A 26,907-nucleotide genomic window follows, 5' to 3' on the forward strand; every position below is an offset into this window, starting at 1 on the left:
ATTTATTATGACGATGACTGGGAACAGGAGAGGATTTCTTCTTCTTTCATATTGGTGGCACGCAGGGATCGGAAACCGGTATTTTTTGTATGGGAGCGAAAACGGTATTTTTTCGTTCTTTGTTAATTATTTCATTCCTAATCGGACAATCTAATAATACGAAGTCGTTATCTAAAACACAACTGAGTCCTACATTTTGAGTATAAAATAAACCGGAATATATGGTTATTTCGATGTTTTTGCAAAAAACCGGTTCCGATCCCTGGTGGCACGATATACGATTACATAAATACTGTAATAGAAGGAAAAATTAAAGGATGGAGATGCCATGGAAGGCATTTTTAATTTATGCTAAAGAGAAGGTTAATGTTAAAAAGATTATCTTTTGTCTTTACAATTTCATCCAATCTTATGCAGTTTCCTTCATCTCCTGGTACTTGCTACTCTACGTCTAGCCAATTCTTTATTTTATGCATGCAACTTTTCTTAGGAAGTCCCTTTCCGCGATGGTTTTTAATTCAACGCTCTATTATTTTTCGCATGAGATCGTCGTGCCGTGTTTCGTTCCCTATAATTTAACCAATATACTTTTCTGTAAATTATGATTTTTTTTTAACATACAGTTTACTACTTTCTCGGACAAAAAAAATAGAACAAGGTAATATTGGAGCGCATTAAAAGTAAAATATCTTCTTTTGTTACTAGAATGGATGTCAACGTTACAAAGAATTCAATCAGAGAACAGTTACGAAAACTTGTCCTTTCAAGAAGTTTCATTTCCCACCCCACATCCCATCATCAGCCTTTAGAAACTAATCAAATTTATAATTGTAAACGAAAATTTGAGCACTTGCAACTTGCAAATAGTTAAATATAATAAAAATCCGATTTCAAATTTTGTTTTTAAAGTAATATTCACATTGTAACACTTTTTACTACTAAGTTCTATTTTATTGTTAAGAAGTTATTTATTAACTTATAATTATGGATTTAGGAATACGTATTACGCAAAAACTATAAAAATATGTTATTTAATTAACTTAAATATTCCTATACCAATCCGGATCCGGTCCGGCCGAATTGAAAATCGATCCGGTTTGCAATCCCTACCTATAACGCATGTTACCTTGAGTCCAGAACATAAATAAACTTATTTTTTTTGTAATCGGACTAAACTCTTTGTTTTTAATTGTTTTATTTCAAATAAGTAAATTAACATTATTGTTGTCGCCGGCAGTAGAACTTACATAATTTATACATCATATTGTAATGCACAGTTTTACACACTGTTAGACAATCTTCATAAAAATTTAACTTTCACATAAACTACCGTCCATAAAGAACATTGTTGTATTTATGACGCCATTTTTCGTATGAACAGTTTTAATAAATAATATTCCAGCTCTAACACAAAAGTAACGTACGTTGTACCTTTGGGTAGATATTTATTTTATTTTATAGGGTAGATATCAATGTCGAGAGGATCCCTTGCGATATTATTTATCTTGTAAAAGTATTATGGCTATTCCACACTAAAAGTATATTAAACCGCTACGCACAATCGACGAACTGACCAACTTTTTTATTATGGCGCAACAGCGATCATCCCATGCAAAAGTATAAAACCTTTATACAGGGATCAAATACCGGTATATTTCTCATACAAAATAACCCGTTTTCAATTTTAGTGTCTTAATTCTTTATGTAGATTTTTGCATTTGACTTAGCCAATCTGATAACTCATTGTCCTTACCCAAATACCATTCTAGATTAGCAAAAAAATTGCGAATGCGATGTGATATTTTGATTTATATTTATATAACGATCACTATTTTTAATAACAAAATTTTACAAACTATTATTTAAGTATAAAATTACGTTAGCAAACGGTTTCCTGCATTCGCTATGTTGCGTAAAGCTGTAAGCTAATCCCCGATTATGAAATCAATTAGGCATAATGAAGTTCGACGGACAACAACTCATAGGCCAATTTGAACGTGCACTGACATAAAACCGATATTATAATGATATTGGAATCGTATTAGTTATTTTCTGTTCGCGCACGCGTCTTGCTCCCACTAATACTCGAGCGGATAAGTCTGAGCGAAATGTACCATCAGTCAGATATCACTCTGGTGTGTATTTCGAATTAGCCGTACTGAATGAAAACTAGAAATGGCCCGCAAAAAGAAAGTGTTAAATAGGTATGTATTTTTTTTTTAATTCACGCGCATTTACGCAATGTTAGATTCACGCACTACGTGTGAAACAAGCTTTAAAGTTTACCTAACGTTGCCACATCCCACGACAAATATCTCGAATACCTAGCTGTTTCTTATTTTTTGAGTTATGTTTGAATAATTGATCTCGTCTACGTTGAGAATTGAGGTTGTTTTAGTTGAACTTGGAACTTCTTCTAATTTTAATATTAGATAAACAAAGTTAGTACGTTTCTTATATACATAAATATCAAAGTGATGATAAAGAACAATATCGCTGAATAACGCCACTAGACGTGCCATGGCTCCAAAATCTCGCAACGTACGAATTTGCCATCAAATCTCAGCATACCAAGAAGCTGATGGATTATTAAATTTTCAAGCAGAGGTGCCTTCACCTAACTCGGTGCCATTAGCTAAACCTTTTTTATATACATAAATATCAAAGTGATGATAAAGAACAACATCCCTGAATAACGCCACTAGACGTGCCATGGCTCCAAACTCTCGCAATGTACGAATTTGCCATCAAATCTCAGCCTACCAAGAAGCTGATGGATTGTTAAATTTTCGAGCAGCGCTGCCGTGACCTACTCGATTTCCGGGCCCGACGACGTTTCCGGCGCGACGTTGGGGCATGTGAGGCGCGTTTGTTGATTACTTTACACTAGAAGACACATTCAGTAATTTGAAAAATGGTCATATCATCATATCACTGATACAGCGATCGCGAAGAGCGAGCGAAACTTTTACGTTTCAACTTGGGCCATAATCTATGGGCCTTAGTTGCCTGAAAAGGAAAGTTATTTAATTTAATTTGAAAATGCTTTCGTATTCTCCTTAAAACATAATAATGCGAGCATGATACACTGATACACCATACGCTATGTTTGACCATGTGCTAAGGGGCGGATACGTAGGTCATGTACTGAAACAAATTTTACTATGGGGCCAACCCCGAAATCTGGTAAATAGTCAACAAATATGATAATGTAGTAGCATAAAATATTGACAGACGCATCTCAACGATAGCATATATGTATTTCTTTTAATTCTGTATGCGCCTAAATTTTAGTTTAATAGTAATGGCAAATAATGTAAACAAACCAATTTACCTTCAATTCTTCATAATCTCGCACTTTTTGTGGACAAACATACTTTTGTCAACAGTTTATATACATTTTATTTATATCAATTACTAATTAAAAGATATGTTGCTTTTAATAATTTAATGAAAAAAACTATCGTAAAACTTTTAGGTTATACGTCAAATGCAAACAAGATTTGTCATGTTTGTTAACATGATTTGCCATTGTTGTGTTAAATTTGAACCTTATGCATGCCTGTTTAAGTATATTCCCGCCTTCTCTTTCTATTTTATATGTCCTATCAGTCGCTTAATAAACTCGTACAAGATCACACGTCTTTCTGATTTAGTTAAATGCAAAAACCACAATTTACCAAAGTGAACCTTATTACAACCATCATATGGTCGCAATCGAACCGGATAAATTAGTGCATCGGACACCGGCCGCCCGGCGGCGAGAACAATAGCGAGGCGCATTCCAGAGATAAGGAGCCGGCAAATGCTAACGAATTGCACCTCAAACTAATGAGTTATTTTGAATATAAACAAGTTTTATTGCTTAAAGTTATAACAACGTTTTATAGACTTGTACGTGAAATTGCAGTGTTTTATCGTTAACAATGACTGATAAACAAAAACAATTACTTGCTGTGCTTGAAGATAGTGCTACAGTGCTTCGGAAAACACAAACTAACTTAAAGAAATGCCCTAAAGAAAGATTAACCAAGGGTTACATCGAGTCTCGCATTAAAATGATTGATGAGTACTGGACTACGTTCAATAATGGACATCAAGAGTTGGTTAAGGCTACACCTTCGGAGCAAAGGGGTGTTTTACCATACTTTTTGAATGAAGAGTTTTTTATTTACGAAGATTTATACAACGTACTCCGGGGAGATTTAATGGACAGACTTTCAAGTTTAGTGCAAGATACTTTAATGGAAACTTCGATTACGAATGCAAGCTATGCTATAGCAGGAACACAAAACAACTTTGTACGTTTGCCGCGGATCGAGTTACCTACTTTTAGTGGAAGTTATGAAGAGTGGCCCGCGTTCAAGGATTTATTTATGTCACTCGTGCATAATAACAAGATGTTAAGTGACGTACAAAGGCTACATTATTTGAAGACAAGTGTTACTGCCGAAGCGTCGTCGTTACTGAGGCACATTCAAATTACGTCTGATAATTATTCACAAGCATGGCTGATCCTGAAAACAAGGTATGGCAACAAACGATTAATTTTGAACAATAATTTAAAGAAATTGGTTAATCAGCGTAAAATGACCACACAATCAGCTGTTCAATTGAAAGTACTCTTAGATACAACGTCAGAGTGTTTACACAATATTCAGAACCTGAATGTTTCTGTTGACTCTTGGGATCCACTAGTGTTATTTTTGCTTGTTCAGAAATTGGACCCAGAGACGCATAAAGACTGGGAAGAACATGCTTATAAGAGTGACTCTGAACCCTTACCGAAGTGGAGCGATTTTAAGGAGTTTTTAGAGGCCAAGTTTCGTACGCTGGAACTTCTTTCTAATAATACAAGGGAAGTGAAGTCAAACAAGGAACGAAGTACATGCCATGTTGCCACACCTACCTTCGAGAACAGGAGTTGTGTAATGTGTAAAGAAAGTCATACATTATGTCACTGCAAGGAGTTTACCAAGATGGAACCTACGGAGAGAAGCGAATATGTCAAGAATAACAACTTATGTTACAACTGTCTAGTACCAGGGCATTCAGCATCAAAATGTCGAGTACCTGTGTCCTGTAGAATATGTCACCGACGTCATCACTCCCTTCTACATCAACTAAAGCAGACTGAGCCTGTGGCCCCAACGAGTCCCTCACAACCACTGGCTTCATCATTACATGTTGTAGAAGACATAGAAGAAGTACAAGCAAACACAGTGATCGCGTTACATCTCACTACTAGACAGAAATCAGCACTACTAGCGACTGCTGTGGTGGAAGCAAGAAGCAACCAAGGTCACATCATTCCACTGCGCGCGCTAATAGACCAAGGTTCCGAAGAATCATTTATAAGCGAGAAAGCGGCTCAACTGCTCAAGCTTGACCGACAACATGTAAGGGGTAGCATCACGGGCTTGGGTCCTATGAGAACAGAAATCAACCACGTCTGTGAGCTACAAATAAAATCACAGTGGGATAAAACATTTGTCCTACCGGTCAAAGCTTATGTAATGTCGAAACAGCTGACCAAGAAGTTACCCAAGAAGCATATTGTTCAACAACCATGGCCTCATTTACAAGGATTACAGCTAGCAGATCCTAATTACAACGATTCGGGACCCATAGATCTCTTGCTAGGGGTCCGAGTATACGCTAGAATACTGCAAGCAGAACTAGTCAAAGGTCCACCAGGTACACCATGCGCACAAAGAACTGACCTGGGCTGGATTCTTTTTGGAGAGAGTGATAGCACATCACAAGAAGATTCTTACCTTGTCATGCACCATCAGGTCGATATAGAAGACACACTGAAATCTCTATGGGAAATAGAAACGGACACTAAGAGAAAATACACCAAGGAAGAACAACGATGTGAAGAAATCTATGAAAAAACAGTCACTCGAAACCAAGAAGGAAGATACATTGTGAAGCTGCCATTTAAGACTGAGAATCCAAGAGTACTTGATGGAAATACAAAAGAGATAGCTACAAAGAGATTCATGCAATTGGAAAGAAAGTTTAAGCGTTCGCCAAACCTCAAAACAGAATTCATAAAGGGTATTAATGATTACCTGGAAGAAGGACATCTAGAAGAAGTACCTGAAAAGGAAAAGGAAGATAAATCGGTGTACTTGCCATATCACGCTGTAATTCGCGACGATAAAGAAACTACGCGCACGCGTCTTGTTTTTGACGCTTCATGCAAAGGATCCAACAACGTCTCACTAAATGATGAACTCATGATAGGCCCACAACTACAAGATGACTTGAGAAATCTTTTAATGAGATGGAGACTGAAACGAGTTGGCTTTGTGGCAGACGTTCAGAAGATGTACCGCCAAATATTGGTAACAAAAGAGGACGCAAATTACCAACGCATTCTTTGGCGACAAGACGAGTCTGAAGAGTTGAAGGAATATCGTATGCTCCGAGTCACTTTCGGTACCGCTCCAGCTCCATACTTAGCGGTCAAGACACTTCAAAAGATTGCTATCGATGAAGAAGAAAAACAACTCGGTAAACGTGTAACCAACAACCACAGCAAAGTGGCAATCAAAACAATAAAAGAAAATTTTTATATGGACGACTTGCTGTCAGGGGCAGCAACCGCTGATGAAGCTATTGCAATAGCTAATGAAGTAACGCGCATCCTAAAACAAGGCGGATTCCAACTCATGAAATGGTGTTCTAATAACATTGAATTTATGAAATCTATTGATGAAGATAAGAGATCAGCTAATGCACAGGTAGAACTGAACCTTGATGGAACTATAAAAGCACTTGGGATTGCATGGAACCTTGGTGCAGATAAATTTCAATATAACTTATCACTGCCGCCAATGTCAAAGACTATAACTAAACGTGGGATATTATCAGATGTACAAAAGCTATTTGATCCACTAGGCTGGATCGCACCAAGCACTGTTATGGCGAAGATGCTGATGCAAAGGTTATGGCTTGAAAAGGTGTCTTGGGATGAATCTGTCAGCCCTGAGCTCAAAGAAGAATGGAAACAGATAAGAGATGATTTTGAAAATGTCAAAGATATAAAAATGGATAGATGGATTGGCACAACAGAAACGGAAAAAGAAAAGATACAGATACACGGATTTAGCGACGCATCTATGCGTGCTTACGCAGCTGTCGTATACATAAGAGTTGAGAGTGAAAACAAAGTAACAACAAAAATCATCGCTGCACGAACGAGAATAGCTCCCTTGAAAACGATCTCTCTCCCGAGATTAGAATTATGTGGCGCCTTACTCCTGTCCAAACTAATGAAACAGATTGGATCGGCGATGAGAATACCAACTACAAGCATGTTCGCATGGACCGACTCTTCGATAGTGATCGCTTGGCTTTGTGGAGAACCCAATAGATGGAAACCGTTTGTAGCCAACCGCGTCGTAGAAATTGTTGAGAACTTAAACAACAAACACTGGTATCATGTGCAATCTAAAGATAACCCTGCAGATATCGCTTCAAGAGGAATGAAACTGTCCACACTTAAGAACTATGATCTGTGGTGGCACGGCCCGAGCTGGTTATCTGAAAAAGAAATAAATATTAGTAAACAAGAGGATTTTACAACAGATGAAGAAATAAAAGTACAAAAAATTCAAACTTACCTGAATATGGAGGACCTGGAAAAACAAGAAAAGGCATTGACTACACAATTTGGAGATTTTGATAAACTAACTGAACTACTTAAAAGTATTATCTATTGCCGAAGATTCCTAAACTACAAGAAAAATCCAGATGGCATTGACAAAGATATAACTACAATGGAATTACAAAACGCCATGAATATTTGCATAAAAATGGCACAGCAAGAAGAATATCAAGAAGAAATAGTACGGTTAACATCAAATAAACAAGTCAAAAGAAAGAGCTGCTTACGATCCCTCGCCCCATACGTAGATGAAAACAAATTCCTCAGGGTGGGCGGTCGCCTCAGATATGCAAATATAGATGAGAACAGAAAGCATCCAATCATTCTGGGAAACAAGAACTCGTTAGTACCACTAATAATTGCTGATGCACATACGAGAACGCTTCATGGCACTATGGCTGAAATGCTATCCTACTTACGTTCTAAATACTGGATATTACGAGCAAAGTCCTTAGTCAAGAGACACATACAGAAATGCCTTACTTGTGCAAAACAAAATGCTACGTCGAAACCTCAAATCATGGGAGATTTACCGGAGACGAGAGTCACTCCTTCGAGACCATTTCTACACAGTGGAGTAGACTTTGCAGGGCCATACCAGATATTGACGTCTAAAGGCAGAGGAGGAAAAACTGTGAAGGCATACATTGCTATTTTTATTTGTATGGCCGTCAAAGCAATTCACATTGAACTAGTTGGAGACCTTACTTCAGAAGCGTTCATAGCAGCATTCAAACGCTTCGTCGCTAGAAGAGGAAAATGTACTCACATGTGGAGCGACCAGGGTAGAAACTTTATAGGTGCTAACAAAGAACTTGTAGAAGCCTGGAATGAAGCTAAATTGAAATTTACCGGACCAATAGCAGAGACACTTGCAATCGAAGGCACACAATGGCACTTCATTCCAGCTTATAGCCCTAACTTCGGTGGTCTTTGGGAAGCTGGCGTCAAGTCCATAAAACACCATCTAAAGAGAGTTCTGACAACAAACCTGACGTTCGAAGAGATGACGACCGTACTTTACGAGATCGAGGCCTGTTTGAATTCTCGGCCCCTGTGTCCTCTCGATAACTCAGACCCTGAAAACGCTGAAATACTCACCCCAGGACATTTCTTAATAGGTGAAGCCCCTATAGTTGTTCCAGCAGCAGATTATAAAGAATGCAAAATACATACCTTGTCACGCTGGCAACTTACTCAGAAGCTGCTGGCAGATTTTTGGCGTCGATGGCAAGATGAGTACCTATCCAGACTGCAACAAAGACCTAAATGGCTTAAAAAAGAGAAGGAGTTTAAAATAGGAGATATAGTGCTTATTAAAACTGATAACTTACCTCCAGGCAAATGGTCACTGGGCCGCATTATGGACAAACACCCTGCTGAAGACGGTTTTACTAGAGTGTATAGTGTGAAATCTGGTAGTGCTATAGTGAAACGGTCTGTAACTAAACTATGTGCGTTGCCCGTTGATACTGAAACTTTGTAATGTCAATTTGATTCAATTTAAATTGTACTATTGTAAGGTTATGAAAAGGACGTAAGTGTCCTTTTGGTGGGCGGTATGTTGTGTTAAATTTGAACCTTATGCATGCCTGTTTAAGTATATTCCCGCCTTCTCTTTCTATTTTATATGTCCTATCAGTCGCTTAATAAACTCGTACAAGATCACACGTCTTTCTGATTTAGTTAAATGCAAAAACCACAATTTACCAAAGTGAACCTTATTACAACCATCAGCCATATATATTGATCTCCACTTTAATTCGATCTAGCGGTACGTGCTGATCTGTGAGCGTAGTTTACTGTCTGCTCAAATGTGTTGGAGCTAGCGTTTTAGATGTTTCATTTAAAATTATGGTGTCTTCGAATATTTTTTAAGGATGGGTTTTGAATAAAATAAATGGTAGGGGTTGTCCAGTGGCAGATTTCCGATTCCGAAACAAGATTTATAAAAGTAAGTAGAACATTTTTTTTGTACTCATTTTTTTCGGTAATTTGTTTGCACTACGTAATTATTGAATAACTAATTTAGCTACGACCCTAAATGGCCCAACAATCGCGGAGCGTGAAGACATTAATATCGTCATGTAAATAAGATCTTATTACACTGTTTGTTAAAAGTCAAGTTAATGTAGTCTGAAAATCATTTGACGCCCAAGTTATAGGTACTGTTAAATTTAGAGAATAAAGAATAGAGAGTATTTATTCGTGGCAAAATAAAAGAAGAAAACAACACGTAACATAACTTAACATGTATACATATTACAAGCCACAAGATGGTCCCGACTCAGCATGGTGTCAGCCTGACTGTGCTAGCACTGGTCTGCCGTCGGGGCCATGAGCGTGAGCACGAAGTGTAACACAATATTTAAAGCAAATAATAACAAACACAATTCATAGCTTTGGAAAATGAGGTTAAGTTCGTTTGTAATATTAGTTAGATGCTCCATACAATATTAAGTACTCTATATTGGTAAGTATGAAAGTTTGCAAGATTGAATTAGATGTTTGAAGGGTTGGAAGTTTGTTGGTTGATCATGCGAAAACGCCTAAAGATATTTAGAAAAATTTGGCACACTTATAGTTATGAACCAGGAATAAGACTTAATGATATATTTTAACCCAAAATACATCTCCTTATAATCGGTGAAATGGGATTGAAATAGATTCAGATAACAGTATGAATAAGTTTGGTGCCAGCCTGTGATACACATAAATTATTCTATCAATAGACTACAAAGTTTAATTTTCTTACTGAAAACTTATAGGCATGATCAAACCTTCTACTTAAAACGTATAGGTACATTTAACAATACTTAGTTAAATGTACCTAATCTATTAAGTATCGTATTATTCACAGGAAAGACGTCAGTTTTTGGCCCTTCTGTTCCAGAAAAGTCAGGAAGACAAATTTTATGATACAAATTTCAAGTATAACCTCTTAGTCTTAAGCTGCTCCCAGTTTCAATTAGGCCTGCGCAAAACTTGCTGGTATTATATGTCCCTATGCCATTAACTATTAGAGACAAATGGGAACCTTTACCTGCAATAGAGAAGCTAACCCAGCTGTGACTAACATTCCGCCCACCATAAAATACGAAGCTAAAGCGGCATTTGAGTTTTACAAAATCTGAATTTGATATAATTTTGTCATAACACGCAGTCTCGCTCGTACAATACATTGGTGCGATACAAGATCCTTAATTAGATCACAGCGCCTGTCATGGATAACGTTCTTCAATTGATTAAAATGGTATGTAATGTTATAATTGGGTGAATCAACTTTTTTTGTTTTGTTATCCTGTCCCGTTGTCCAAGGGACAACAGTGGCACAGTTTGTTTGAAGAGACGTTGCATGCCGTTCTATTAACATGCTTAGTAGGGGGCACATTATGGACATTGGTTATAACGACCACAAAAACGCAAGTTTAATACATTTAAGTACCATAAAATCAGTATTTCAATGAACTTTTGTCCCCTGGACAACTAATCGTAACCATGGCAACGAGTGACGCTAAAAAGTTGATTCTCCCATTTGCTTATCAAGGCAAGTATGAAACTTAAAATCATTGGGTAAAAACTTGCTCAAGTCATACTCCTGAGTAGCAAATAAACTACCTAATCCACTCAATTGTAACTATCTAGTTTAGTGATAGTAGTAATATGTACACGCTATGAGACATTTTATTATTTCATCAAAAAATGTCTCAGATCAATTTGTAAAGTCTGAATGCCGCGTCTGGTCTCATCTCAGCACTAAGGCGGCTGTATCTACAATGCGACTTACAAATTCTCGCCTAAGACAATTACCGAACTTCCCAAAATCGATTAACCGCCGCATAATATATTCATCGGCATCCATCATCTGAGGATATCTGTCCCCCGGGGCGGACTTAGCGCCGACAGCGATTTGAGTGGAATTAGCTGAAATATTGATTAGGTGTAAGTGCCACATTTAAGATTATTTTGGACATACATTGATGGTTACAATTTGTTACTTTAACCGTAACTATATTTTAATGAGTTTGGGATGCTGAATGCAGCGGTGGGCGAACTTTATAATATTACTACATTGAATGATTTTATGTGCTGTGTTTTCCAGTTCGGGCACCGCGCCTCAAAATCTAAATTATAAAATATGAATTTATGATAACATTTCAACATTGAATTTGCTTTCTGTCACGGCCCACTAAGGCAACCTAACGTATAATATACCTGCGCCAATGAAGGCCCGGTTCTTAAGCTTGCCTACTATCTACTATCAAAATTTGATAATTTTATAAGTGTGAATGGATTCAAATTTTCCGTACCATAGGCCAAACTGCAAATTCATATTACAAAAGGAAAAAAAACGCTGGATCTTTGGTGCAGGTACCTTACATAATATTCGAGTTCAACAAATGAAAACTCCACACTGAAGTTATAAATGGTGGTCAGACATATTTGTACGAAAAAAATATTTTTATTAGGTACTAGATTTTTTCCGTTGTCTGGTAATTCTTTTGTTACACTACTCGTTACTACTTACACTAAGTAAACTTATTGAAATAGAAATAGAAATAGAAATTATTTATTGTCAGACCACAGGTAAAAAAATAAAAGATGTTAATGGTAATATGTCCTTGTCCGTAGTCTACCACATTTATGGTGTACAATATTGAATGTCATGCACAACATGCAGTCAAGTTATTTACATTATTTACATACAACATATAACGCAGTATTTTATACAATAAGGTCCCCAACTTTATGTCATTACGCTACATCTGTATATGTCAAGTTAATCATTATTATTATTGAAGTTTACTAAATATTTAATGTCGAAAGATTTACAAATCTTATAATATATTTATAAATTCAGTAAAAACAATAGCTTCGCATTAGGTCTGTTGGCAGATATTTGTTTTTTCTCAAGGCAAATAATTTAAGCAAAAACCATCTAATAATCCTACTTTATGTAAATATAACAATGTAACGGACTGTTCCTATTGGAGATTTATTTATATATTTATTGAAATATATCATAAAATTTGTAAATCTTACGACATGAAATTTGTTAAGTAAATACATTTCTCTTTGCATTAGAAAAATTGCAAAATCAGCAGGGAAATCGCTAATTGCATCAGAAACCACTGATCCGACGCGTTTGCTTAAAACATCGTGATGCAGCTTAAAATAACGTTCAAAAAATACACCCAAGCCAAGTAAACAAGTAATGAGAGCTAAAATATTTGCCCGTTCACGGGTGGACGCGCGCGCCTCGAGCTTCAAATTTCGTCTGTGATTGCCACACAGGTAAGTTTTGGACTGAGTTGGAGCTTAGGTTATTTCGAACTATATCGAGTGGCGTGAATGTATTTTTAATTTGGAAGAAAATGATTTTAACAGTTTTGTAAAACGAAGAATACTTATCTAGAATAACCTAACCTAACCTTTGATAAAGATAAAAGATACCCTGACCCGATACTGAACCTGAACGAGATACCTGGAGGCCTACCGCGAAAATCGAAGTTCGTCAATTGCGGGCATTTTTCTCAGTCACTCTAATTACGTCTTAGTGAGAGTAAAAGAGAAAGATCCCCACAATTTGCGAATTTCGATTTTCCTGGTAGGCCCCCTGGACCCGGGTACGTCCTTAAACTACGTCCAAAAGAGAGGTATGGGCATTGTGAATGTCATCTCGCTTTGTGTGGTAGGGCACAGCCACTGGATGTCATTCCAGATCTAGAGCAGAGCCCAACTGGGGAAGTACCTCCACCTTACAGAAAACAGCAGCCAAATAACACTAGACCCTACTCATAGCTAAAGCTACACCGATGATGATGATGAGATTATCATTGATGGGCAGCGGATGAAAATAACTTTACAGTATAGCAACTAACTAGGAGCTGGTTTGATTCTAGTTCTTTCGGAAACTAGTTAGTATGAAATAATTGCTGTACGTTATAACGTATCTAATAAATGTGATAATGGCATAACAGAGAGACATCTCGTTAAAATGGAGCATAGCTGCAGATGTGTCTGTATGATCAGTTTTCGCACTACGAACATTTTTATTTTACCGCCAGTGATGAACAACCTGTGTTTACTTGAACACGGTCACTTGTCAATGTATAAATAAAGTAATTTAAAAAATAAAAATGATTACAAATTAATTCATTCACTGTTTTAAATTTAAAAAAAGACATGTTAAGTATGGGCAGCAAAATGCTTCTCACGCGTTTCACGGAAAGGCGCGACTAAACTTAAGGACAGCAGTTCAAATATCAAATATCAAATATCAAACATTTATTCAGCAAATAGGCCACAGGGGCACTTTTACATGTCCATTTTTACAAACAATAAATTAAAAAAAAAACAATTACAAATATCGAATCTATGAAATAATAAATACTTTATTAGAGATGTATACTGTCTCTAAATGTCAAATTACACAAAAAAAAACTATGATAAAAAAATAAAACCATAAAATACTAAAATTCTTTAGAGATGTATAAGTCTCTAAGTGTCAGAGATAAAATATAAAAATATATATTAAATTATCCTTAGAGATGTAGAGGGTCGCCAAGGCTTGAATTCTTATATAAATAATTAAAAGACAAAAAAATTAAAACAGACAAGAACCGAATGAAGTGTCTCACGTTAATGTCACTCAAAAGTAAAGTTACATACTTTAACATAACCTGTACCCCGTGTAAGCTTATGTACCCCGTGTAAGCTTAGTCCGAAGCAAAGTCCGATGAATAGTAAAAAAACCCAACTGCAATAGTCAGCTTTTTTACTCGAGTATCCTCATGATTTATTTTGTCCATGACCTTGAACTTTAACAAACATAAACCCCCAACAATGGAGTCAGTATTGTACGAGTATACATGGCATGTTTCCTAATATATGGATTATGACTTCCACTGTTCACAAGAAATAATTGTCTGCTGTGAATTAGTTTCTTCCAGTACTAGTTTTCGAGATTCGTAAGTACTATATGCAAACAGAGCTCATACTTATACTGGTCTGAATGTATAGTGGTTGTAAGTGTAATGAATAGTGTAGTAAATGTCTTCAGTTCAATTACTTGCTGAAATATGGACAACGCCGTGTAAAGGAAGTGACAAATATACTACGTAGTATATGCAGGATACAAAAGACATCATGCTGAGACAATCGGCCCCATTCGAAGAATGAGATACGATAACGATAAGTTCTGGTTTAGATAAGTTCTCATTTAGATATCGTTTGTATGTCGTATAATTGACAGAAGCAGCTCGATTCGGGCAACCAATGTCACTTTGACGTTAGAAATATCGTAGATAGATCTTACTGGGATCACAGGGGAATCGAAATAAACGTCAATTTTGACATGGCGTTTAGTTATCGATCTTTTAAAGATCCGGAGGTCACGGGTTCTAATCCCGGCTCGTAACAATGAGTTTATCGGAACTTATGTACGAACTACTGGCAGACCGCCTAGTGGGAATGGTCTTAGGATGTAGGGTATATGGGCCATTTTGTAATCATGCCTGTAAATGTTATCGGCCTGTATCTGTTTTTTGCCCCAACAAATAAAATAAAATAAAATGAACTATCACTTTATTACTTTTCGGTGAAGGAAAACATCGTGAGGGAACCGGAATAATCCCAATAAGGCCTAGTTTACCTTTTGGATTTTGGGTTGTAAGGTCAGATGGCAGTCGCTTTCTTAAAAACTAGTGCCTACGCCAATTCGTGGGATTAGTTGCCTTGGCAAGGACCCCAGGCTCATGAGCCGTGGCAAAATTCTAAGACAACGCGAGGAAGATGATTATGATTCTTTATTTTTTATACTTATTATTTATAATATGAAAAATATATTACGAAAACATTCGTTTCTCAAAGCGCTTTTCAGAAAATCAACAAGATAGTTTGAACGCCATCTCGGGACACTTTCAAACACTACCACAAATATTATTTCATTCATCCGTTACACGTTCTAATCAGGCTAACGATTATGAGATAGCGTCTAACGGTTAAGACATAGTAATGATCTCCCAAGGCAGACAGTATTCTCAACTTAAAAACGTCGTCAGACCATATCAGTGTCTAAGGCGCTTACAACTTTCTTATTAAAGACGTTTGAGTTGACCTACTTCGGAAGTGAATTTGTCGTTTGTTAATTATGAACGTCACTAGTATCTTGTAGTGGTGCGAGTTGCGATGAAAAGGGAAGTTTCTTTGTTCAAACTTCAAAAGGGGAAGGTCCTTAATTCCTCTTTATTGTTCAGATTTTCAAATGAAAATTCAAAGTTTGAATTTCCTTGACATACTTATTTATGTGTGCTATGATGGCTACACTCAAGCAAACGAGACTCTTTGTGAATTTTTAAAGGCCGATTTTGATATCTGGACAAGAAATTGAAATCAGTAATCAGCTCCCATACAAAGTGACTATAGTTTATTATTCTTGAGTGAATAAATTACTTTGTTATTAAAAATAGGTCAACAAAGAAATAGGTTATTAATTAGTGTAAAAACAAATAGGTCCTTAACTAGTGTATAATTATTTTTGCTATGATATTTCGAAACTTATCATAGTGACGTAAGCAGTATGTAAGCCGCTAGGGATCTTATATTATTTTAAAAGAAGATAGATGTATGAAGCGTTTTGAGTACGTTCAAGAATTTTCGTGGTACTTGAATGTTTATATTATTCCTACCACTAACACGAATCATAAGACACACTTTTGCTAATCTTTCATGAAGAAAAAGTTGTTTCGTTCGGCATGCTGAATGAAGGATGTGGTGGTTATACATGTGTTTATTTAGTCAGCTGCAATAATTTACGAAATATCATTTGATATTTACCACTAGCTTTTCGGTGAAGGAAAACATCGTGAGGAAACCTGAATACATCTGCGAAGAAATTCAAAGGTGTATGTGAAGTCCCCAATCCGCATTGGGCTAGCGTGGGGACTATAGCCCGAGCCCTCTCACGGATGAGAGGAGGCCTGTGCCCAGCAGTGGGAGATATATAGGCTGATTTTTTTATTATTATTATTATAATTTACGGGCTGAATATATGTATAGGTCACAATGAGCAACTTTTACTATGGGACCAACCAACCAGAAATCGCAAAAAAACAGTTGGTTAATATGACCTATATATTCACTCCGTAAATTATGGTGACAGGTGACTAAACAAACACTGTATTCTTGGGGGCATAGGCAAGACGGCAATAAGTAAGTAAGTAAGTAAATATTCTTTATTATGCACTATACAGTTAAAAAAAGACAGGAAATGAAAAAACACTTAAAAGCTAGGTAACAACAGGCGGTCTTATCGCTAAGAAGCGATCTCTTCCAGACAACCTTTGGGTAGCAGGAAACTATGAACTTACAACATTGTGGTAACGGGTATTGCCGATATACATATAATTCAACAAAATGAAGACCTCGAGATCGAGACGCAAACAATATAATACATACCTACATACTAATAAAATAAATACATATATACATACATGCATTATATATTATACAATCATAAATAAAGGTAAGTTAAGGCAGCGAGAGGTAATGAGTCTTCAAAAGATTTTTGAAAACGGGAAGGGATTTAGCACGTCTAATGTCTAATGGCAAAGCATTCCACAATCGAACAGCACGAAAAGAAAAAGAGTTGCTATAAAATTTTGATGATGAAGGTGGTGGAGCAAGGAGATACTTCTCCGCACAGCGGACCGAGGAAAGATAGTTGAAACGCTTTTTAAGATATAGAGGGGTAGAGGGGTTGAAAAGAATGTTATAAAGAAGTAAAAGAATATGAGAGTTACGGCGATGACGAATAGGGAACAATATTTAATGGAAAATGAAAATGGATGGATGGAAAACTTAAATAATCTATGCCAATAGTCACGTGACATTATGTCGCATCTGATATCCAGATACATTTACAAGTAGGTACGAGTGTCATTTTGGCTAAACCCCCTGTGGTGCCCTCGCGGTCTTCGTATGCTTCATAAGGCCGTGTACGAGTACCAAGTACTTATAGTCTGTGCTGTGAAAGTATAAGTGGTACTTACCAAGTGTATTATGCGACCAAACCAGACTAGACCTGAGGTCACTGGCACTAATAAAGCTGCTAATAGACTTGCTGAACTGTAATGAAGCGAATTATCGCGTCTCGGAACTTCGTCACAAAGCCATCTCAAAACTTGGAATATGTTTTTAAAGTTTCCATTATGAGCTGGATTTTAAGTTACAAAAAGTTAAATTTAAATTAAAACACCTATTTATTTTCTGTGGCTAACAAAAGACCTACAAGGAATGAATTTTTGTGATTTTAGGGCTGGACGATATTGTGAGATTTTTTTAAATTATTTACTTTAATTCATTTTAGGTCAACTATCAAAGCGGACGTTCTAAGGACGTCCGCTAGCTGGCGCGGGTGCACGGAGCGGGTGAGCGGGTTAACGAGAAATAGTATGAGCGCCGCTAACTGGCGCGGACGCGGGCGACGGATTTTACCTACAATAGCACCCGCGTACGCCCGCTCCGAGCACCCGCGTCAGCTAGCGGACGTCCTTAGAACGATTATGGCACCCATCTGACGGCTAATGGGCTACAATATTTTCATATTTTGAAGAAAAATTTATACCTTAAATAGTTTGACTGTTGACCTAAAATTAATTGAGTACATACTTAATGTAAAAAAATATCTCGCAGTTTCGTATCGGTTTTAGCACACTAGCATTTAGTTTTATTGAATCAGTGATTAAAGTATTGGTTATTATAATAAAAATAAAACTCAATATACTATAATGTACCTATTTATATTCTATTACTCACGTAAAGTTAGCATAGCGTTGGAAATCAGCGCATGACATGAATCTGAAACAAGTAAAATAGTATGGTTAGTGTCATGTCATCACTGTCATCATCACATTACCTACACCTAAGATTTTAAAATTTAACGTTACTTTCTTAAAACATTCTCGTGACGGTAATCGCTTATCATCAGGTGATCCGGATGCTCGTTTACCTTTCTTAATAAGTTACCTCTATCATAAAAAAAAAACGCATCTGCTTTGACAGGCGTTTCGGCAGCTATTCCGTTCCATTCAGACAACTTATTAAGAACGGTTTTTCAATATTCAACATTAAAAAATATACGCGTTATAATGATGAAGAGGTAAGTAATAAAATATGAAATATGCTTATATTTATTATTTTTACAGTCAGAGTAGGTTTTTATGTTGATTACGACTTTTAAAGGAAATTAACATTAACACTCATCAATAAAAGTAGTCATGAACTGGAACAAGTGGAAAAGTAAAAAGCACAAGAAGATTTTTGAAAAATTAATTCTTTCTCAATTAGTACGACATTTTAACGTCAATAATTTAATGCATAATAAGCAGTTTGGTTTTACACGGGGTCGCTCGACAACCGATGCTGGTGTTGAGCTAATTAAGCGTATCTTCGATGCCTGGGAGGAGTCACGAGATGCTATAGGTATCTTCTGTGATTTGTCTAAGGCCTTCGACTGCGTTTGTCATGAAACATTAATCAGGAAACTACACTATTATGGAGTTAGAGGAGCGGCACTGGATTTACTTAAGTCCTACTTAAATGGTAGAATACAAAGGGTCGATGTGAATGGACAGCGATCACCGGGGTCATTGGTCTCTATGGGTGTACCACAGGGGTCAATATTGGGACCTTTCCTGTTCCTTATCTACATAAATGACTTGCCATTCCTTGTAAAGACCCACCATGATATAGTATTGTTTGCAGACGACACTTCACTTATTTTCAAAGTCAAACGACAGCAACAAGCTTACAATGATGTAAACGATGCTATTTCAAAAGTAGTAAATTGGTTCAATGTTAATAATTTATTGTTAAATGAGAATAAGACTAAATGTATTAAGTTTGTCACTAGTAATGTAAGGCATGTAAAAACAAGTGTCATTGTGAAGGATGAGGAATTGGAATTAGTTGATAGTACAGTTTTTCTTGGTATAACTTTAGATTCTAAACTCCAGTGGGGTCCCCATATTGCTACTCTTTCGAATAGACTGAGTTCTGCAGCTTTTGCAGTAAGCAAAATCCGTCAGTTAACTGATGTCAAAACAGCTCGATTAGTATATTTTAGTTACTTCCATAGCATTATGTCATATGGTATTTTACTGTGGGGTGGTGCTTCAGATATAAATACCATTTTTGTTCTGCAGAAGAGGGCTATTCGAGCAATATATAAAATGAACCATAGAGACTCACTGAGAGATAAATTTAAGGAAATTGACATCATGACAGTGCACTGTCAATACATTTATGAGAATATTCTGTATGTGCATAAAAATATTGCCGATTTTAAGAAAAATTGTGACATTCATAATATTAATACTAGAAATAAACATAAGTTCGCCGTGCCCTTCACTCGGCTCCATAAAATTAAAAAATCATTCATGGGTAATTGTGTGAGATTTTATAATAAACTTCCAAACCATATTACTGAGTTACCAATTAATAAATTTAAGAATCATGTAAAGCGTAAACTTATTTCTAAAGCTTATTATACCACACAAGACTACATGAATGATAAAACAACGTGGGATTAATTGTGATTCGAAATGATTAATTATTTATTATATTTGAATAATGATGATGAAATGGATATTCCAATGCATGTATTTCCTTTGTTGTTTTTATTATATTTGTTTGACATTTAGAATTTATTCTAGAAACAATCTAGACTAGTATTTTTTATACATTTTTTTTTTTGCATGACTATATTTTGTGAAAGTTTTAGTATTAAATTTGATCTATGAATTATATTCATTAGTATTATATATGGAATAATATTTACAACATCAATAAATTGCTCTGATAATTAGATTAAGATAATTATATGTAATACTGTCTTACTATTCATAAGTGCTTGTTGCTAGGCCTACATGAATAAAGTATATTTGAATTGCACTATTTCGCGAAATCGAACTTTCCGCACGCTAAACAGTTACGCAAAGTAGCGCTTTTTGAGCAACTCTATTAAAAAATCTATTTTTTGTGCGGTGCGGGAATTGTCGTGTAATTTTAAAATTTTATGGGTCTTGAAAAATATTTATTAATTCTTACAGAAGATAGATACAGATTGAATAAGTTACTTTTAAATATGTTTGAAGTTATGATACTGCTCTCGACACCGACTGTACTATAACCACTGATTTACATCAGTGTGCCGCTTATGGTTGTGTATCACACACACAACAACAAACAATGCACACGAGCTTTGTGCTGCACACATTCACAAAGGTAAGTACACTACGCAGTCATTTGAATGTGTGTCGTAAGGATGGGGGTACACGAAGAAAGTCGTCAAAAAATATATTTTATTATCTCACTAATTCCGTTCGTCTTAACTTTTTGCATAAAATATAGAAGTACCTGTACAAATGGCAGACTTAATGTCAAATTGTATTATTTTCTAGTCAGTTATAAGAGTGAACAAAGTAACTTAAACACGACTTAAGTCGACTAAACTATATAAATACAGAGTTAAATTTTTTTTTTACTTTTTACGTACGTTTTAGTTTAGTGCGACTTTTTTTTCCGCAAAAATGGAATTTTTCAAAGCTCTACAATCTGTTTTCTCATTTTGACGTACTTACTTGTGACTAAAAGATACTCGGATTACAATTTAAATGGATGATGTAATAAAAAAAACCACTACGAAATTATTCAGCATAATATTGGATGAACCTACTATGCGTTTCTTTTCACTTCTTATACTAATTACATGAGATCATGAGAAACGTCAATTTTGACATGTCGTTTAGTTATCGATCTTTTAAATATGTTTCCAAGATCTTAAACGTGTCTTAATCATTCTTCAAATCAGGCCGTAGGTCAGGTTACAATTGAATGTACCCGTGCACCCCCAGCCTAACAGCGCTCCCTCAGTTCTCACTTGACCCACATCCCGCGCGGGAAAAACTTGCAAATTATCGAATGTGACAAAGTTGCCCGCACTTTAATAATGCACGTACGTTACCAGTGATTTATTTACCTGCGATTCTAAACTTGGAATACAGTTTGAGAACTCTTGGAGTTTCCTATGGTGTTTAAACGAACTTTTTTAAGCAGAACAGCTCATGTGATTTGCTTGTACATTAAGCTATGAGTTATGAAATAAGTATTTGTACTGCGTAACCAGTTTAGGGGTTTTTTTTTGGGAAAAACATTGTGAAAAATGGGTTAAGCAGTATGGACAGTATACAAACAGTATGTTTCCTACGAAGCGGAATTTGAATTTCATGCTTAAAATGCCAAACAATTTTCTTGGTATCGGGGTCGGGGTAAAGTAGCTCGATTTATCCATATGGTGGGAGACATACTGAAGATTTATTTTTACGTCACTCAAAATTTCAAGAACAAAGCACGTGTAAAAGTAAACTGACAGCAGTTTAAAAAAGTTTTTTGATTCAGTCGAATTTATGTAAAAACATGATTAAAAAAGTATGAAGCAACGTACCAACCAGTTGGCTACGGAAGTAACCTCACAAAATACACGCCCGCTATTGTCAGTTCACTCCATAGACCAAGAATACTGGTTCACTCTTCCTAGTTTTATTCTGGATACAAGTATAGTAGCAGTTTATAGCAAGAATACGGACGTTATGCAATAATCCCTCAAATACCATAATTCAATACACACAGTCATTTATAGACCAATTCCAACAATATAATGTGATACTGTTCATTGACATTCCAATATGAGATGGATTCCTATCTGCTTCTAATAAAATAACAGTAGTAGCTGCCATTGACTTGGATATCAACCTGATAACTGACAAGAGCACCTGCTGAATTGCGCATTATGTCAACCGTCCACGAACTGTCAAATCGTATAGGTTACCATGGCAACAGACTAATAATATTAGACTAATGCCTTTCGAGAAAATGACCCCATTTCATGGACTAATAATATGGGTCTAATACCTTTCGAGAAATGGGCCCCAGATCGAATAACTAAAAATTCGAATTGGCCTGATTATCTTTATGTAGATCAGAATTTCGTACACGCTCATGAATATTGCCTCAAAAAGATTAAAGACGTTTTTCAAGAAGTATCTGGCGCGGCTACATTCCCGCACAGAGCGGCACACATAATTTATCAATTTCCATTTGGAACAAAATTCACAATTCCGGCGACGTTATTCCGGATTAGTCCGCTAACTTTCCTTCTGTTTAATAAAAATTCAGGTGGGCCACGGGCGTCTTATGCGTTTCTGATTAAAAGTTCCGTTTTACGAGTCGCTCGCTTAGTCCGCTCGCGGTTTTTGTTTCACAAATAGTCTCGAGCAGTGTTGAGACATCGAGTCTTGCGAGTCTAGTCTCGGCTCGGGACTTATGTAGGAAACATCGAGTCCTGACTTTGCTGTACTTTATCGTAACTGTTGTGAATATGTTCGTTTTAACCTACAAAATTACAAGACTTACGGTGACAAAAATGAAATGCAGAGAACACCTTCTAGTACCAAGCAAGCGAAGACCCGCTCGATGCTCGAGGTTGTCGGACCTAACCTGTATAACTGTGTACCTATGGATGGACATTAAAAAAACGCCTAGCGATTATATATTTACAAACAAATATCATCAAATTAGCATGCTATTAATATAAATGAGTTTCTGCAAAGGAGTCGTTGCACTCACTGACGGATAAGATAAATTACCTATGTCGTAAGCCATAAATATAAGTAGAGTTGTCCTACCAACTCGAGTCTTTTGAGTCTGAATTTGAAAAACTCCACTCGTTTTTACGACACTCGGCGCTTAAAAAACTTCCGCGTCTTTTAAGTCCCGAGGTGAGTCATTCATAGTCTTTTTTTAAGAGAGCTCAAATGGACTCGAGCCTCCAAATAAAGATTCCGTCAACAATTTCATAGGTTTAACCTAAATAAAAGTAAAGAAATTATATGTTATTGTATAATTTGTGTGCCTAATCTACGAATATTACTTAAAAACAAAGCATTTCGAAATTTTGCATACAAAAAAATAGTCCCTACAAAAGACTCGAGTCTGTAACAAGTTGAAAAGAACGCGATTGTAGACTTATGACGAGTATGTGAGTCTGAAAAACTGAGTCGAGTATCAAAGCAGAGGACTCAAAGCACTCGAGTCTTAACCAACACTAAATATATGTATAATATAACTGTTTAGTTATAAGATATTTGACATGTAATATTTATATGTGTGTTTACAAATAAAAATCTTAATTTAAAATTCTGATCAGTGTCACGATATTATGACTTTAAAAGACTTTCAAAGCACAAGATCCTTTTAAAAGACTTGCTTATTCGAAATCCTTTAAAACATCAATAATATGGTTCTTAGTTACTAATAATAAGAGACAACGACGCAATTCAAATGACTTATTCTTGATCTTAAAACAAACTATTGAGATTGAGATATATATTGATAAAATTATAAATAATTTTACATGTCACATACCTATAGGTAGTAAAAACAAAATATATTACGTATCACTTAGAATAGATTCACTGTAGACTTAGACATCACGTATTGAAATAGCTTTGTTATCATTGTATTAATTTTGAATCTTTACTAAAAAGTTCGCGAAACTCTATAAACTACTCAACTTTTTTTAAAAGTTATAGATCTCAAACTTTGAATTGCTGAGTAAAGTCTGCTTATTTAGCTCATTCGCTATAAATCTCAACTAGCTATCAATCGTTTGTCTTGATATGTTCTTATGTATTTGTAAGAAAGGGATAAAACGTACATTTTAACTAATTGAGGCTTGTAAAGTTTTATAATTTTTATAAGGGTGTTCAAAACTAAGTCGAGTCTGAGCCAAGCACTTGCAAGACTCGTTTTTTACCAACACTAGTCCCTCGGGCGTTTTTAAATTCTCGAGACTACTCATCGAGGTTTAGCGGTGAACGCTGAATTTGTAATGTTATAAGTTAAACAATTTTGAAGTAATTTGGTAAGCAAACGACCTTCAAAAATTTAAAGTAGTCGTTGGACGTAATCGAAAGCTCTGTTATTGAATATAACAGTATTAAACAAGGCGAAGGTCACAAACAGACAAGACTGCGTGCCTCCGCCTGCTGCTAAAAAAAATAAAAAAAAATATAGCAGGAATAAGGCTTCTCTTTCTTTTCGAAGGCGATCTTTAAATCGAATGCAGATCCGCATGCCGTTCCGGTGGGCGAGCGGGACATCACTATAGACCTGCGTAACACTGTCTCGCTCAAACACCGGAGCGAGGACGCGTAGCTATATATTTCTTAAAAACCAATAGAATTACTTCATTTGCCTATCCTCGCTCAGCGCAGTATGGACAACATTACAATGGTTCTTAGCAAATACATCCCTCGCAACGCATCCCCGCACATCTTTGGTGGAAACGCCGCCATAACCGCATGAAATGTCACATTGTTCACATTGCCTAAAGTATGGGGCAACGCATAAGACGCGCAGATGTTATGCTCAGCATTAAGTTCTGGTACACTCAATACTTTTCCCGTGTCGCTTAACACCATCATTTATTTCATTTCTTTTATCCGGGATCTCTTGAGTATATTAAAACAGCAGAATCACGGCCATTTATTATTCCCGCGGCACTCAGCGCCAATTCCATTTTTCCGTTCTCACATCAGCTGTAACCAGTCCAAGAACTGCGCGGTTATAACCGGATACCGGTAATAGGCGATTTAAATGCATGCGGCCAGGTGGCTGGCGCACCGTCTAAAATAAATAGCATCGTGGTATTGTACATGCAAGTCAATAGGGTCAAGTATTGGCGGTAACTCCGTGCAGCTTGCAAAAGGCGTCAGTAGTCATTTTGGAATTTCTAAGATGGCGGTCTACTTTCGTGAAAATGGTAGTGCTACGTAGTTCTAGTTTCAAGAGGGGTAAAGGCTCCAGTGGTCAGCTACGCACCGTGGTCAGCCTTTATGACTATTTTTGGCTGTAGTAAGTAAATTTTTCTTAATTTTCATATCACAACTTTTTTTTTTTTTGGGTTTGTATAAATATAATTTCAGCGGGACTGGCGGGACCTTGCTCAGCACAGGGAGGATTGAAAAGCTAGAGGGGAGGCCTTTGCCCAGCAGTGGGACACACAAATAGGCTAAAAATATATATATAATGAGTAAAGGTGTGAAAGTACTATTAAAACATCGTGAAATCCGTTTTAAAAAGAAACTTATCATTTAAAACTGAATAACTTTACTGACAAATAAAATTAGTACATATATATTTTAAGGTATGCGTAATTTTTTGGAGCGATCGTGGTATTTTGATAATTGTAAACCACCAAATATGTTTTTGTTTTTAGTTTTTGGCCTAATAATTGATCTTTTAAGGCTGCTGACTATTTGGAATTAATTTTTTGTACAAAATTTAATAGCCTGGCTGATTTAAGGGCCCGAGGTAGTAATTTGAAAAAGGTAAGGCTGATTTGAGACATAGTTTTTTTTCAATCGTAATGTAAATCGTTAAATCTGCCTACCTTTAAATATTTACACTATTATGAACTTATCTGATTAAAATACATTAAATACCATGTGGCTGACCTGGAATTTAATATCGCGAACATCATAATCCACACTTCAATCTCACAAGCTACTAAAATATAATGGCTGGACACTGGGTACTTCTTTGGGTACCTAGCGGCTGACTGGCAAAAAACACGTTTCATTATATTAAATCATTTATCTCCAAAAGTAAAATATTAATTCATTATATTCTTTACAAAAATTAAACTGTATTAAATTCCTCAACAGTAATAACATTAATCATTCCATTGGTCAATTTATGGGCAAATTAGACGATTTTGAACTTTAAAATGTCGTTAAAACTACTACTGGTTCCTTAACCCTACTGTTGACACAAATGTTGTTCATTTCGTATTCCAAGATGGTGAACACAGATACGTTTCTAGTCGTACCAGGTTTTCAGGAGGGGAGTCAGGTGTCGATGCAACCTCTGAATAATTTAGTGTACGTGAAAATGGCTAAAAAATTGCGAAGAGAATGTATTACTAATTCCGTCTGTTAGGGTATATAACTGGAAAGATTACTGCGGGAGGCTGCATAGTGCGAGGGCAAAATGAAAGTTGCTTTTTAAGTCGATATAGATAAACTTTGAAATATCGTACAATCGTTATGTACTACTAAAATATTATAATCGTGATTATAATAATATGAACTGAATTAATTAATGGA

General features: G+C 36.1%; 1 protein-coding gene across 10 annotated transcripts in view; it reads right to left on the reverse strand.

The window, feature by feature from the left end:
- Positions 1-26,907, reverse strand: part of LOC133521066 (disintegrin and metalloproteinase domain-containing protein 11) — an 813,047-nt gene that overhangs the window by 652,203 nt on the left and 133,937 nt on the right. For all 10 annotated transcript variants that reach the window (XM_061855801.1, XM_061855805.1, XM_061855799.1 and 7 more), the window contains one exon: positions 18,497-18,538. In XM_061855801.1, coding sequence (XP_061711785.1) covers positions 18,497-18,538 — 42 coding nt within the window. The remainder of the gene's footprint in view (positions 1-18,496; positions 18,539-26,907) is intronic.

This window comes from Cydia pomonella, chromosome 9 (assembly GCF_033807575.1).
Source record: "Cydia pomonella isolate Wapato2018A chromosome 9, ilCydPomo1, whole genome shotgun sequence".
NCBI classification, from domain to species: domain Eukaryota; kingdom Metazoa; phylum Arthropoda; class Insecta; order Lepidoptera; family Tortricidae; genus Cydia; species Cydia pomonella.